Genomic DNA, 15,419 nt, shown 5'->3' with positions numbered 1-15,419 from the left:
TTCCGGCAACAACCCTCCTCACCCCGCCCCTTCCGCCCCAAGATCTGGCCACGCCCCCCCCGCGCGCTCAGCGCCACCTTCCGGTTCCCAGAGGCTTGGTTTACAGTGCGAGGCTGAGGTCCAGGATTGTTTCTTATTCGTCATTCATTCATTTATTTGATTAGTTGCAAACACCCTCCCCCCCCCCCCCCACCACGACTAAGGCAGCGCAAAGCCCATAATCCTGGGGCTGGGGACTGATACCTCAGGGAGAGTCAGGGTTTGACCCAAGATCACACAGCTTCCCAATGCCAAAAATGGTGGCCTTGACACCTGCTGATTTCCAGGCCCTGGCGCTGGATCCCTTACAAGGAAGAACTCTAACAAACCCAGTGGGCCTGAGACACAGCCAGGCACACACGGGGCTCTCACCCAGTGGATGCCCTTGACTAGGGCTAGCTGTGCCACCTTAGGGGAGGAAGAAATCAAGTCATTATTTAGACTTTTCTGCAGTTCATTCCTCAGTAGTAATTTCTCCTGCGTGCAGGTGTTCACCTGTAAGTAGCTCCTGGAAGCTTTCCCACTCATAGTGGCCTTCCACCTGTTATTGGGACAGGGACCGGGGCTACAGATGTGGAGGTTAGACTTCTGCCCATCTGCTAGTGGTGGGATACAGCTTTCAGGAGCTCAGATGGCTTTTTAACTGCACCATGAAGGTTCCAAATGTAGCAGAATTCAGTGTCCACACACGACGAACCAGTACAGGTGTAAGCAAAGTCAACCAGGTCCGCAAAGGGGAGAATAAAAGTGCAACAGTGCCATATGTCACATGAAGGAAATAGCAGGAATAAATCTGCCAGATGTACAGCAGTAGCATAAGTAAGTGGACAGGTACGATTTTCAAGTATTTTCCTTGGTGGAGATGAGATCTGAGGTTGTGACCAAAGCACCGCTGCAGCAGGCTCCAACACAGATAAGCCATCAAGGGTATGTTAAAAAACACTAACTGGAAAAAGAAGCAGAAAAGAACCATTAGTAGATCAAAACCTGGAAGGGGTCATTATTGGTGGCTCCTGAGAGTATGATACATTCTGTCTTATGGTAAGATGTCTGGTTTTTAATGATTTAATCACACTTGTAACACAACATACAAATAGCCTTTTGGATAAGATCAAGCATACACAGGAATATTGCAAAAACAAAGGAGGCAAAAACACCAATTATTAGAGTATCTTGTAAGTAAAGTAATAAGATTACTAAGACTTTTGGGATTTTTGTGTTGGTCCTGGGGCTTGAACTCAGAGCATAGGTATTTTACCTGTGCATTTTTTGTTCAAGGCTAGCACTCTATCACTTGAGCCACAGCTGCACTTCCAGCCTTTTTGGTAGTTTTATGAAGATAAGCATCTGCCCCAGCTGTCTTTGAATGGCAATCCTCAAATCTCAGTCTCCTGAGTAGCTGGGATTATAGTCCTGAGCTACTGTCATGAGGTTGAGATTTTGTATCTAATTCATAACTGTTATGCAATGGATCCAATGAGGTGTATATCTTCTTAGATTGTATGTCTGGCTTCTTACCTGGAGAATCCCACTTATAAATGTTAGACTGCCTTGTAGGAAATGTCCATCAATAAACATCCCAAAGGAAAAGCAGTAACCCAATTTGCCATCAATGATTTCACCAAAAAACCATGGTCCTGAGAAAAGCAATAGACATAAAAAGAGAAGATTAAAGAGCTGTAACTCTGCTTACATACATCATGAAATATACATACTAGAATAATCAAGAGAGGGGCTGGGAAGGTGGCTCAGTGGTAGGGCGCTTGCCTTGCATGCATGAGGTCCTGGGTTTGATTCCTCAGCACCACATAAGCAGAAAAAGTGGGAAGTGGTGCTATGGCTCAAGAGGTAGAGTGCACCAGGAAGTGGCGCTGTAGCTCAAGTGGTAGAGCGCTCGCCTTGAGCTGAAGGGCTGAGGGACAGCTCCCAGGCCCAGAGTTCAAGCCCCACGACTGACAAAAAAAAAAAAAAAAAAGAATCATCACCATTAGGGCTGGGAAGTTGGCTCAGTGGTAGAGCGCTTGCCTTGCATGCCTGAGGCCCTGGGTTCAATTCCTCAGCACCACATAAGCAAAAAGAAAAAAGCTGGAAGTGGCGCTGTGGCTCAAGTGGTAGAGCACTAGCCTTGAGCTGAAGAGCTGAGGGACAGTGCTCAGACCCAGAGTTCAGGCCCCACAACCGGAAAAAAAAAATTAAAAAAAAAGAGGTAGAGTGCTAGCCTTGAGCTGAAGAGCTGAGGGACAGTGCCCAGGCCCAGAGTTCAGGCCCCCCAAAAGATTAAAAAAAAAAAGAAGAATCATCAAGAGATACGAGATACAAGACTGGCCATCTAGTAGCATTTTACTTTGTAACATTTCTACTTTGCTAATCACTAGGTTATACCTGACATCCTAAGCAACTATTTGCTTGATATATACTTCATGAAATTACAAAATAATTTTGAGTATAGGGAATAAAAATACAGCTTGCAAGCATGTGTTTAAAGCACACTATAAAAGTTTTAATATTCTGTTGCAATAATAGCCTTAATAGAGTACAGCAGTATTTAATTAAGAGGCAAAGAGGTACTCTGCTGAAGCTTTTTTTGGTCAGTCATGGGGCTTGAATTCTGGGCCTGGGCACTGTCCCTCAGCTGTTCAGCTCAAGGCAAGCGCTCTACCACTTGAGCCACAACAGCGCTTCAGTTTTCTGGTGTTTTTTTGTTGTTGTTTGTTTGTTTTTTGGGTCCAGTCGTGGGGCCAGAACTCTGGGCCTGGGTGCTGTCCCTCAGCTCTTCAGCTCAAGGCTAGCGCTCTACCACTTGAGCCACAGCGCCACTTCTGGCTTTTTTCTTTTTGCTTATGTGGTGCTGAGGAATGGAACCCAGGGCCTCATGCATGCAAGGCAAGCACTCTACCACTGAGCCACCTTCCCAGCCCATTCTGGTGGTTTATTAAAGAGTCTCCTGGACTTTCCTGCGTGGGCTGGCTTTGAACAGTGAGCCTCAGATCTCAGCCTCCTGAGTAGCTAGGATTACAGGTGTGAGCCACCGGCATCCGGCTACAGCAAATCTTATATAAAAAAATAGCTTCAAGCCGGGCGCTGGTGGTTCATGTCTGTAATCCTAGCTACTCAGGAGGCTGAGATCTGAGGATCACGGTTCAAAGCCAGCCCGGGAGCCAGGCGCTGGTGGCTCACGCCTGTAATCCTAGCTACTCAGGAGGCTGAGATCTGAGGATCGCGGTTCAAAGCCAGCCCGGGCCGGAGAGACCGTGAGACTCCTATCTCCAATAAACCACCAGAAAACCGGAAGTGGCACTGTAGCTCAAGTGGTAGAGTGCTCGCCTTGAGCTGAAGAGCTGAAGGACAGGGCCCAGGCCCAGAGTTCAAGCCCCACGACCGACAAAAAAAAAAAAAGCCAGCCCGGGCAGGAAAGACTGTGAGATTCCTATCTCCAATAAACCACCAGAAAACCGGAAGTGGCACTGTAGCTCAAGTGGTAGAGTGCTCGCCTTGAGCTGAAGAGCTGAAGGACAGCGCCCAGGCCCAGAGTTCAAGCCCCACTACCGACAAAAAAAAAAAAAAAAAAAATAGCTTCAGGGCTGGGAAGGTGGCTCAGTGGTAGAGCGCTTGCCTTGCATGCATGAGGCCCTGGGTTCGATTCCTCAGCACCACATAAGCAAAAAATAGCCGGAAGTGGCACTGTGACTCAAGTGTTAAAGCCCTATCCTTGAGCTGAAGAGCTGAGGGACAGCGCCCAGGCCCAGAGTTCAGGCCCTATGACCGGACCCAAAAAAAAAAAAAAAAGAAAAGAAAATAGCTTCAGCCCTCAAGCGCTCGCCTTAAACTGGATAGCACCCAAGCCCAGAATTCAAGCCCCACTACTGACCAAAAAAAAAAAAAAAATAGTATAGTATAACAGATAATCTCAGATAAGCTTGAACTCATAGTTCAACTGCTTGTCTTTTTTTTTTTTCAGTACTGGAGCTTGAACTCATGGCCTGGCACTGTCCCTGAGCTGCTTTTTGCTCAAGGCTAGCACCCTACCACTTGAGCAACAACACCACTTCCAGCTTTTTCTGTTTCTGTGGTACTGTGGAATTGCACTCAGGGCTTCATGCATGCTAGGCAAGCACTCTACCACTAAGCCACCTTCCCAGTCTTGCTTTTCCATCTTTTGAGATGAATTTTTAAGATTTACACACTAGCTGGGCACTGTTGACTCACTCTGGTAATTCTAGCTACTCAAGAGGCTGATATCTGAGAATCCAGGTTCAAAGCAAGCCCAGGTACCAAAGTCTATGAGACTCTTGTCTCCAATTAACCAGAAAAAAGCCAGAAGTAGAGGTGTGGCTTAATGGTAGAGTGCTAGCCTTGAGTGGAAAAAGCCAAATAAGAGTTCAAGGATCCTAAATTCATGCCCCAGTGCTGGCACAAACACAAAAACAAAAAGTCACACTCTGGTGCACAATGAATTGTGCACAAAACATTGAGTTTGGTGATGAGCACAGAGGTGAACAAGAGAAAAGGTAACAATGGATATTTTAACAAGAAAAGAGTTCACAGAGGTTCTGATAAAGGTATAAAATGTGATTAAAAAGAGGATAAGAATCTTAAAGTAGTCAAGTAAGCTTGCTCTGAGGTTTGGCATTTAGGCTGAAGTGTTTTGTTTTGTTCTGTTTTTTGTCTGAGACCGGAATTCAAACTTCATCTGATGCTGTCCTTCACTGGCTGAGCTCATTGGCTGATGCTGTACCTCCTGAGCCATGCCTCCAACCCCGTGAGCTTAAGTTTGTCTTCTATTATATTTCCATACAAGTATTAATTAAATTAACTTAGTGGTGATGTGTCCTTTCAAGCCTGTTTAGAAAGAAGTTGGTTTCTACAAAACATGATTCATAAAGGATTCATGTTCCATTTGTTATACCTTCAAAAGACTAAGTTAATTCTTTAACCTAAATTCTCAATATATTCTTTAGCAGAATTCTTCAGTCTCAAGGTTATTAATTTACTTACCGAACACTGTATACATGGTCAGCAACAACACAGAATAGTAGAAGATGTTAATTTTGCTCAAAACATGAAGAGAAAATGAAGTCAATTTTATAAATCCTGGAGGTTCTAAATAGGATAAATTAAAAAAAAATCCAGTGAACACATGTGAAGTTCAATTTCTTTTTGCTTTGTTTTGTTTGGGGTTAGTTTTATTTGTTTTTTTTGGGGGGGGTTGCCTTTATGGGGCTTGAACCCAGTGTCTCAGTCTTGCTCAGCTTTTTTCTTTTTTTTAAATCACAGCTGGCACTGTATCACACCTCCATTCCCCCTTTCTTCTGATTAATTTGAGTTTGAAATTTCTTGGATTTATCTGCCTGGGTTGGCTTCTAACTGAGATCCTTAGATCTCACCCTCCTGAATAGTTAGGATTATAGGGCATGGGCTATTGGGTGAACACTCTTTAAAAAAAAAAAGTAATAAAAAAAGGAGGAAAGTCCACATTCCTCTGAAAGGCGTATTAATAATTATCATCTAACTTTCATTATTCTTTATTTTATCAACATGAAAGTTCAGTAGTTTGGCAGATATAGCCAGGAAACACAGAAACAGACACTTGTCAGGAAAAGTAGAAAGCACCCCATTAAGGTCAACTTCTTTACAACTTTTTTATAGCCTGCTTTATGCATGTAATTCAAAACTATATATTTACTACTTAAGTTTTATCAAGTTTTGATTAATGTTTTGTCTTTAAGTGTTGGAGTTAATATGGATTTATTTTTTAGTTTTTAGTTTTGTCGGTTGTGGGGCTTGAACTCTGGGCCTGGGTGCTGTCCCTGAACTCTTCAGCTCAAGGAGAGTGCTCTACCTCTTGTGCCACAGCTCCACTTCCGGTTTTCTAGTCGTTTATTGGAGATCAGAGTCTCACGGACTTTTATTCCCAGGCTGGCTTTGAACCGTGATCCTCAGCCTCCTGAGTAGCTAGGATTACAGTGTGAGCCACTGGCGCCCGGCTAATATGGGTTTTTAATCTAAAAGTATTTCAAACATAGAAATTTCATTAGTGGTAGAGTGCTTGCCTAGCATGCTTGAAGCCTTTGGTTCGATACCTCAGTACCACATAAAACAAGAAGCTGGAAGTGGCACTGTGGCTCAAGTGGTAGAGTGCTAGCCTTGAGCAAGAGAAACTTATGGACAGTGCCCAGACCCTGAGTTCAAGCCCCAGGACTGGAATAAATGAATAAATAAATAAATAAGAGATATTTATATACCACCTTGAAAATAACTAATGCAACGAAAGAAGGGCTATTGGGTAGAAGGGCTCAGGATGCCTACCTAGCAAGCACAGAGCCCTGAGTTCAGTCTCCAGTGCTGACAGCAATAACAAAAAACCCTAAAAATATTTAAATCCAGAGTTGATGGTTTATGCCTAAAGCCTAGCTATTCAGGAGGTTTAGGTATGAGAATTATAGTTCAAAAGCAGACAAATTTGGAAGACTCATATCCAATTAACTAGCAAAAAGCCCAAAGTAGAAGTGTTGCTCAAGTGCTAGAGAACCAGCTTTGAGCAATAAAGCTAAGCTAATTAAGAGCAATAGGCCCAGAATTCAAGCCCAAGTACCAATGCACATGCGCGCGTGCATGCACGCACACATACACACACGCGTGCGCTCGCACACACACATGCACACGCACACACACACGGATTTTTTTTTTCAATTTTGTGGAAGAAGAGTGATACCAAGCTCATACAAAGACAATTTGTACTGTTATTTATCACTTGATAATAGAGAGGACGTTATGTGTTACTTTAAAATAAAGTCTCACAAGAATAAAAGGAGCCCAACTAACCTTTCAGCTCTGGGTATGCTAGATACCTATAAGTAATGAGAGTGGTGAGCTGGATCAGTGCAATCAGGGCAAACAGCACCCGACCCTGCAGAGAAAGAGATGTCAGCATGAGGAGGCGTACAACACAGCTCCACAGAAGGCTCTGCCTGGCCTCACTCCCAAGAAGGAAATGGCATCCATGATACTGGGGTGGGTCATCACAAGCTTCTGCCCATAACTCCTAGAACTCTTGCTAGTTTCCAAGTAATAGAAAATAATAAGAACATCTTCATTATAATAATGGCTTTTCTTCCCACATCTGAAACACCCATGGAGTGAGAAGTGAAGTCTTCTGTGGTTAGGAATGAGCTCCTTTTAATCATACCTTAGTGGATGTTACTAAGGTGACTTTAGGAAAGTTCTTAGGGATGGGTCGGTTGGTATGGGGACCAACCTTGTGCTGAGGGTTGAAGACTTCATCCTCACACGCATACCTTACTCTTGTTCTCCAGGGAGGGAGAAGGGCTGCAGATTAGTTAGTAATGGTTTCATCAATCATGCCTACAGAATGATACCTTCTCTGAAAGCCCTAACTGAAGGGGTGTAGCGACCTTCCAGGTTGTGAATACTCAGAGATGATGGAAGAGTGGTTTGTGCCTGAGGAGGGCATGGATGTTCAGTCCTGAATCCCATACCTTACTACCCTGGTCTCCCTTTGGCCAATGCTAGTTGTATCCTATGACAATAACTAGTGATAGAGTAAGTAAATGTTTCCTGAGCTCTGTTAGTCAGAACAGAAGCACAGGTGACACCCTGGAATTATGAATGGTGTCTGAAGGGGATTGGTGAGGAAGGCAGCCTTAGAGAATTGAATCTTTATCCTGTGGTGTCCATGCTAACTCCTGGCACTTACTATCAGAATTGAGTTATAGAACTCCTAGCCAGTGTCCACTGAGAACTAGTTAGTTACTAGAAATGTTGTATAAGTATAGTTTGGTTTTAGTAAATAAATCACTCTATAGGAGAAATATATGATCAGAGAGAAACAAACATTGCTTCGCCTCAGCATTCCTTTTTTTAATTTACCTAGACCAATATTAGACTCAATAATTTTACATTAAAGAGTCTACTTCATTGTATGAGGAAGATAATTTGTTTTGTTTTATTTAAAGTTATATTCAAGGGGAAACCCCTATGCAGTATATGACAGGAACAGTGAACAGACTGCATTTTTTGTTTATTTTTTGCCAGTCCTGCGACTTGAACACAGGGCCTGGGCACTGTCCCTGAGCTTCTTTTGCTCAAGGCTAGCTAGACACTGTGCAATTCAGCAAGTCATTTATAGGAATATATCCCTAGGAATGGCAATAATAGAACATGCAAAAACTTAGTTAAAAGCCTTATTTATACAGTTAAAGTGAAAACTGGAAATAGTTAAAATAGGAACATGGTAACTAACTTCCTTATTTTTCCTGGCTTAATGGCAGCAGTTAGAAACAGGTCCCAAATTACTAGCCTCTACTTTTTCTAGCTCAAATCAATCTAAATGCATTTTATTTTATAAACAACTAAGTACTCTTTGTAAGACTCAACTTTCTTGTCCCATGACTATATTGTTTACAGCTTTGCATTTATCATATCCACTAAAAACATGTCATGTTTGGGTTTTTTTTTTTTTTTGCCAGTCCTGGGGCTTGAACTCAGGGCCTGGGCACTGTCCTTGAGCTTCTTTTGCTCAAGGCTAGTGCTCTATCACTTGAACCATGGCTCCGCTTCTGGCTTTTTCTGTGTATGTGGTACTGAGGAATTGAACCCAGAGCTTCATGCATGCTAGGCAAGCACTCTACCACTAAGCCACGTTCCCAGCCGACATGTCATATTTAACTGAATCCACTTACCAGGAGACAGTGGTCAGTAAGAAGAACAAATGATGCGAGGGGGTCGAATGTCAGGTGAATACTTCCTTGAACAGAAAATGTGTGGTGAGCCTTCTTACTTCTCCCAGCAGAGTCCTAGTTATAAACAGCAGAAAAATAGCGCATATACACACTTAAGAATGCATAATATTCTAATTACACATGTCACTTTACAGAGTAACTATCTAATAGTTTTCATAGGTTAGCTCTGAATAGCAACCATTTTTCTTAATTTTCCCTGTAGGAACTTTGATAACACTTATTTTATGCTAGCGTTGATATCATTTCTTTCAATTCTAAATTTGAACGGAAAAAAAAAACCCTCATTAAAATCTATTCATTTGCTGGGTGCCAGTGGCTCATACCTGTAATCCTAGCTACTCAGGAGGCTGAAATCTGAGGATCATATTTCAAAGCCTGCTAGGGCAGGCAAGTCCCTGAGACTCTTATCTTCAATTAACCACCAGGAAGTGGTGCTGTGGCTCAAAGTGGTAGAGCACTAGCCTTGAGTTGAAGTGCCCAGGCCCTGAGTTTAAGACCCTATGACCAACAATAAGTAAATATTAATACACCTCTGAAGAAAAGTGCCAGAAATCCAAACAAGCCCAACAATAATGAGTGGAGGGGCCAATGCCAGCTTGTAATCTCAAAAAAGCTTTTTTTTTGGGGGGAGGGGGATGTTAATATTGGGTTTTGACTCAAAGCTGTGTCACGCTCTCATTTGGTTTTTTCACTCAAAGATTGTGCTCTACAACTTGAGCCACAGATCCACTTCCAAAAAAAGCATCTTACCAGAAAACAGCTGCTGACAAACATGGCAGATTCCAGTTCTTGAGTAAGAAGTGCACAAGAAGAGCTCATGGTATTTTGTTGTACCAGCAAGTAACAAAACTAATAAAGATGACTGGGATTGTGTCATAGGATTTAGTGACCCCTGTGAAAAGCTTCCCACTAACCAAAAATGGAACAATCTGGGAATCAAAGAGAGTAAATATAACAGAGTAAAACATATTAAATTATGTTTTTGACAGGGGTCAAGTAGTTGGAGCACCTGCCTAGCAAATGTAAATCCACGTTCACATATCAATACCACAAAAATGATGTATAACGTACCGTTTTTTATTTTTATTTCTTTTTACCATTCAGTTAACTTAGATTTTTGGTTTTGGTTTTTGTTTTTAACAAATTGGGTAAAAAGAATTAGAGTTCAGTGTGAAAATGACAACTCACCTGGACAGTTACTTCTATGTCATGTGTCCCATTACTGTAGGCTCTGGGATTCCACTTCAGTATAAAAATAGGACCAGACAAATGAGTAGCCTGACCTAAATTGACTCCATCGATTTTAATGGTGACGGAAGCAATGGAGGATACGGAAAAGGCCAAGATTCTAAAATGACAGTACACAGAAAATGCAAGGCTTCAGGTATTTGTCAGTGTTTTTATGAAGGAGAATCATTCCACTGTAACTTGAAAATCATGTTATCCATCAATTTCACTTCTGGGATATCAAGAAAGCAGAGATTTGTGCCCTATGTTCATAAAAGCATTATTCAGTGTGGCCAAAAGATTTAGCCCCAAAGTCCATCAATAAACCAGATGTGGTATGTACAAATAATTGAATAACATTCAGGAGAATGAAATAAACAGGATGGAGATTCTGACGCATGCTACAATATGGATGAACCATGAGATCATTGTGTTACATGAAATAAACCAGACAGAAAAGAAAAAATTATAATTCCACTTATGTGAAATCCTTAGAATAGCCAAATTCACAGAGATAGGAAATAGAATGATGGTTGTTAGGAGCTGGGGTAGGGGAGGGGACAAGTGTAGAATTTCAGTTTTAGAAGATGAAAAAAATTCTGGAGATAATGATCATGGCAATGCCACTGAACTATGCACTTAAAAATAGTTAAAATAGGGCTGGGAAAGTGGCTCAGTGGTAGAGTGCTTGCTTGCCTCCCATGCACAAAGCCCTGGGTTCAATTCCTCAGCACCACATAAACAGAAAAAACCAGAGGTAACACTGTGGCTCAAGTGGTAGAGCACTAGCTTTGAGCTGAAAAGCTGAGGGACAGTGCCCAGGCCCAGAGTTCAAGCCCTAGGACCGATAAAAAAAAAATTAGTTAAAATAGTTGGATGTTGTTGGTTCACATCTGTAATCCTAGCTAACTCAGGAGCCTGATATGGAGGATACCAATTGGAAGCCAGCACAGGCAGGAAAGTCCATGAGACTCTTACTTGTAATTAACCAGCAAAAAGCCAGAAGCTGATCTGTGGCTCAAGTGGCAGAGCACCAGCCTTAAGTGAAGAAATTAAGGTACTATGCCTGAGTTTAAGCCCCAGTATCAGCACAAAAAATAAAGCCAGAAGCAGAATCATGACTCAAGTGGTAAGAATGCTAGCCAGCCTTCAGCGAAAGAGATAGGTAAGAGGATGAGGCCCTGTATTCAAGTCCCAGTACCAGCACCAAGAAGTAGCAGAAGCAGCAGAAACAGAAGCAGCAGAAGCAGCTGAAGCTGAAGCAGCAGCAGGAGGAAGAGGGAGGAGGGGAAGAAGAAGAGGAGGAGGAGGAGGAGGAGGAAAGAATTACATATTTTAATTGAACAAAACCACTAATGTACTTTGTAGGTTGTTTATATTGTTGACAAAATGACTGTGAGGCATCTAGCTTTTTTGGGGGGGAGGGGGGTTGGTCGTGGGGCCTAAACTCTAGGCCTGAGTGCTGTCCCTCAGCTCTTCAGCTCAAGGCTAGTGCTCTACACTTGAGCAACAGTGCCACTTCTGGCTTTTTCTGCTTATGTGGTGCTGAAGAATCAAGCCCAGGACCTCATGCATGCAAGGTAAGCACTGAACCACCTCCCCAACCCTCATCTAGCTTTCAAATGGGAATAATAGTAATTCATTCTCCATCAATATCAAGTTTTAAGTTCTGAAACCTTACCACATACCTGATATGCGTTGAATGAAGGAGTCTTTCTAGTGGTTCATGTCCAGCACAAGTGTAGAGGAGTGGTTTAGGATTAGTGATAAGAACCACAGGCCACTTGTCAAAGGTCAAGTCTGCAAAGCTAAAGAGGTCATGATCAAAAGCGAAGATCCGGTACCTGGAGACCAAGGGATTATGAGGTGATTTAGTCATTTCCTATTATAAGAGGGCTTGAAGGTTAACACCATGGAAAACTAGAACTTTTTACAGAATGACTATTATTACAGAGTAGGCAATACTATTTCTCAGCTTTTCCTCCTGGTCCTTATTGTTTGCCTTTCACATGCATCACATCAACCTGGGTATGACTAAACCACGGGTCAATGTCTCCTACTATCTTGTACTCTTTTCCTTTCTTTCCTTCTCCTGCCTTCCTTCCTTCCTTCCTTCCTTGCTTGCTTCCTTCCTTCCTTTTACTTCCTTTTTCCTCTCTCTTTCCTCCCCTCCAATCCCCCCACCCCTCTCTTTCTGCCAGTCCTGGAGCTTGAACTCTGGGCTTGGGTGCTCCCTCAGCAGCTTTTTGCTCAAGGCTAGCACTCTACCACTTGAGCCACAGTGCCACTTCCAGTTTTCTGGTGGTTGGAGATAAAAGTCTCATGGATTTTTCTGCCCAGGCTGGCTTTGAATTGTGATCTTCAGATCTCAGCTTCCTGAGTAGCTAGGATTACAGGCGTGAACCATGGGCAAATACTTAAATAAATATTCATTGAATTTTCTCAATCTATTTTTAGATAGTACTTTAAGACTATTTGAAACTTAAGACATTCATCAGAAGCCTAAGATTGGACATTTTTCGTGCTACATAAAACATTAAAATGTTTGATATAAACACAAACAATTTTTCATCTTTTAAATTTTTATTTCTATAATTTCAAAGAAATGAAAGTTCGGGGCTGGGAAGGTGGCTCAGTGGTAGAATGCTCACCTTGCATGCATGAGGCCCTGGGTTCGATTCCTCAGCACCACATAAGCAAAAAGAAAAAAGCCAGAAGTGGCGCTGTGGCTCAAGTGGTAGAGTGCTAGCCTTGAGCTGAAGAGCTGAGGGACAGCGCCCAGGCCCAGAGTTCTGGCCCCACGACTGGACCAAAAAAAAAAAAAAAAGAAATGAAAGTTCTATTTTCAAAGTACACAGGGAAATCTACAAACTGTCCATTAAAGAGCAACCAAAGGGCTGGGAAGGTGGCTCAGTGGTAGAGCACTTGCCTTGCAATGCATGAGGCCCTGGGTTCGATTCCTCAGCACCACATAAGCAGAAAAAGCCGGAAGTGGCCCTGTGACTCAAGTGGTAGAGTGCTTGCCTTGAGCTAAAGAGCTGAGGGACAGTGCCAAGGCCCAGAGTTCAGGCCCCACAACCGGCAAAAAAAAAAAAAAAAAAGAGCAACCAAAATTTCATATTTCCTCTCCTTCTTTCCTTCTGTTAAAATTCGTGTGTGTGTGTGTGTGTGTGTGTGTGTGTGTGTGTGTGTGTGTGTGTGTGTGTGTGTGTGTGTGTGTGTGTGTGTGTGTGTGTGTGTGTGTGTGTGTGTGTGTGTGTGTGTGTGTGTGTGTGTGTGTGTGTGTGTGTGTTGCTGAGGATTAAACCCAGGGCTTAACACATTCTATCATTGAACTACATTCCTAGGCTTTATGTTCTTTTAGAACTGTACAGGGAAATCTACAAACTGTCCATTAAAGAGCAACCAAAATTTCATATTTCCTCTCCTTCTTTCCTTCTGTTAAAATTCGTGTGTGTGTGTGTGTGTGTGTGTGTGTGTGTGTGTGTGTTGCTGAGGATTACATCCCTAGGCTTTATGTTCTTTTAGAACTGTGAAAATGATTGACAACAACAATGCTCATAAATATTCCATATGCTCCCCAGCATTTTCCAGTCTCCTTGATATTGGATTGAGACCATGTGGCTAGTTCTGGCCAATAGACCATGAGCAGAAGAGACATGTGTCCCACTTCTAGCCCATACTACTTAAGAGTGCTTAAGATGTAAGTTCTCAGCTGGGCGCTGGTGGCTCACACCTGTAATCCTAAAATACTCAGGAGGCTGAGATCTGAGGATTGTGGTTCAAAGCCAGCCCAGGCAGAAAAGTCTGTGAGACTCTTATCTCCAATAAACCACTCAGAAAACTGGTGAGTGCTGTGGCTCAAGTAGTAGAGTGCTAGCCTTGAGCTGAAGAGTTGAGCAACAGCTCCCAGGCCCAGAGTTCAAGCCCTACAACCCCTCCCACCCCCCAAAGATATGAGTTCTCTGCTCTCTTCTCTGCCCTGGAACTGATGTGGTGAAGTAGTGGCACTATAAAGTAGGGAAGTGGAGCGCTGTTCTTGCCAGCTGTTACAAGTTGAAAGGTTATGTTCTACCACACTCTTGCCACCATGATGGACTAAAAGCTCTGAAACATATTCTTGGGGTAGTAGCCACTCTTTTTGACTTGTCTCTTGTCTTAAGGCACTGAGATTAGAGCCTTTGCCACTGTAGAAGACAAAAGGTATTTGAGTTTCAGCATGCCAGCATTGATTAGCATGCTCTGTATGGCTAGTTTTGAACTGATAAACTAATGGTATCCTCTCATTTCAGACGCTCATGTGTCTGTGACTACAGGCGTGCACTCCCCTTGCCTGCTAATACTTCAACAAGTTAGCTATATTTTTCTCTGCATGTCTTATATGCCTTTTATTCTTTAAGTCCTATTACTGACTTACATAAAAATTTGGTTGACCTTTTCACCACTTTGATTGCTGCTTTCATTTTCTGCCTATTTGTTTTCTTAGTGTTTTCTAGATGATACAATTGATCTTTTAAAATTATAATAATCTAGCCTGAATAATCACAGCATCATTTTAACAGTATAAAAACGCCCTCTCTTGTGCACGTCCAGGCCTTTCCCCTTCATGCTGTCACACATCTCTACATCTCTATTCACAGTGTACCTATTAACCTGGATTTATTATTACTGTTCAGTGCCCTTGCTGTTTTAAATTAGATGATGCATCAAAAGTACAAACTGAGCGAGGTGCCAGTGTCTCACACCTGTAATCCTAGCTGTTCAGGAGACTGAGATCTGAGGATCACAGTTTGAAGCCAGTCTGGGCAGAAAAGTCTTAATGAGACTCTTATTTCCAATAAACTACTCAACAAAGCTGGAAGTGGTGCTGTGGCTCAAGTGGTAGAGCACTAGCCTTGAGCACGGAGAGGCTCCAGACAGTGTCCAGGCCTGAGTTCAAGCCCCCAGACCATGAAAAAAAAAAAGAGTACAAACTGGCTTTATGTGAAATTTTTTTTTTTTTTTTTTTTTTTTTTTGGGTCCGGTCGTGGGACCTGAACTCTGGGCTTGGGCGCTGTCCCTCAGCTCTTCAGCTCAAGGCTAGCGCTCTACCACTTGAGCCACAGCGCCACTTCCGGCTTTTTTCTTATATGGTGCTGAAGAATCGAACCCAGGGCCTCGGGCATGCAAGGCAAGTGCTCTACCACTGAGCCAACTTCCCAGCCCTTTATGTGAAATTTTTTAAAAAGATTAGTGAAGCTGATATTTTCCTGTCTCATACTAGATTTATATGAATGAGAAATATTGTGTTAAGCCACTAATATTTCTGGATTTATTTGCATCAAGAACAAAGCCAAATCAGATATTACCAATATACTCAATGTTTGAAAATAGCTTTATTAGGGGCTGGGAAGG

At 42.6% G+C, this 15,419-nt stretch overlaps 1 protein-coding gene across 2 annotated transcripts in view; it reads right to left on the bottom strand.

Annotated features, from left to right (window-relative positions):
• Positions 1 to 165: 165 nt before the first annotated feature.
• Positions 166 to 15,419, bottom strand: part of Tmem62 (transmembrane protein 62) — a 28,990-nt gene continuing 13,736 nt past the window's right edge. Inside the window, exons 8-14 of one of the 2 annotated variants that reach the window (XM_070005921.1) lie at positions 11,714 to 11,869; positions 9,987 to 10,146; positions 8,739 to 8,852; positions 6,862 to 6,946; positions 5,035 to 5,139; positions 1,558 to 1,676; positions 166 to 985 (exon numbers count right to left, since the gene is read on the bottom strand). In XM_070005921.1, coding sequence (XP_069862022.1) covers positions 659 to 985; positions 1,558 to 1,676; positions 5,035 to 5,139; positions 6,862 to 6,946; positions 8,739 to 8,852; positions 9,987 to 10,146; positions 11,714 to 11,869 — 1,066 coding nt within the window. In that variant the 3' untranslated portion in view covers positions 166 to 658. The remainder of the gene's footprint in view (positions 986 to 1,557; positions 1,677 to 5,034; positions 5,140 to 6,861; positions 6,947 to 8,738; positions 8,853 to 9,986; positions 10,147 to 11,713; positions 11,870 to 15,419) is intronic. The other variant, XM_070005922.1, reaches the window with a different exon arrangement.

This window comes from Dipodomys merriami, unplaced genomic scaffold (assembly GCF_024711535.1).
Source record: "Dipodomys merriami isolate MVZ:Mamm:240054 unplaced genomic scaffold, mDipMer1.0.p SCAF_69, whole genome shotgun sequence".
Classification (NCBI taxonomy): Eukaryota; Metazoa; Chordata; class Mammalia; order Rodentia; family Heteromyidae; genus Dipodomys; species Dipodomys merriami.
This window is presented reverse-complemented; position numbering and strand designations above follow the sequence as displayed.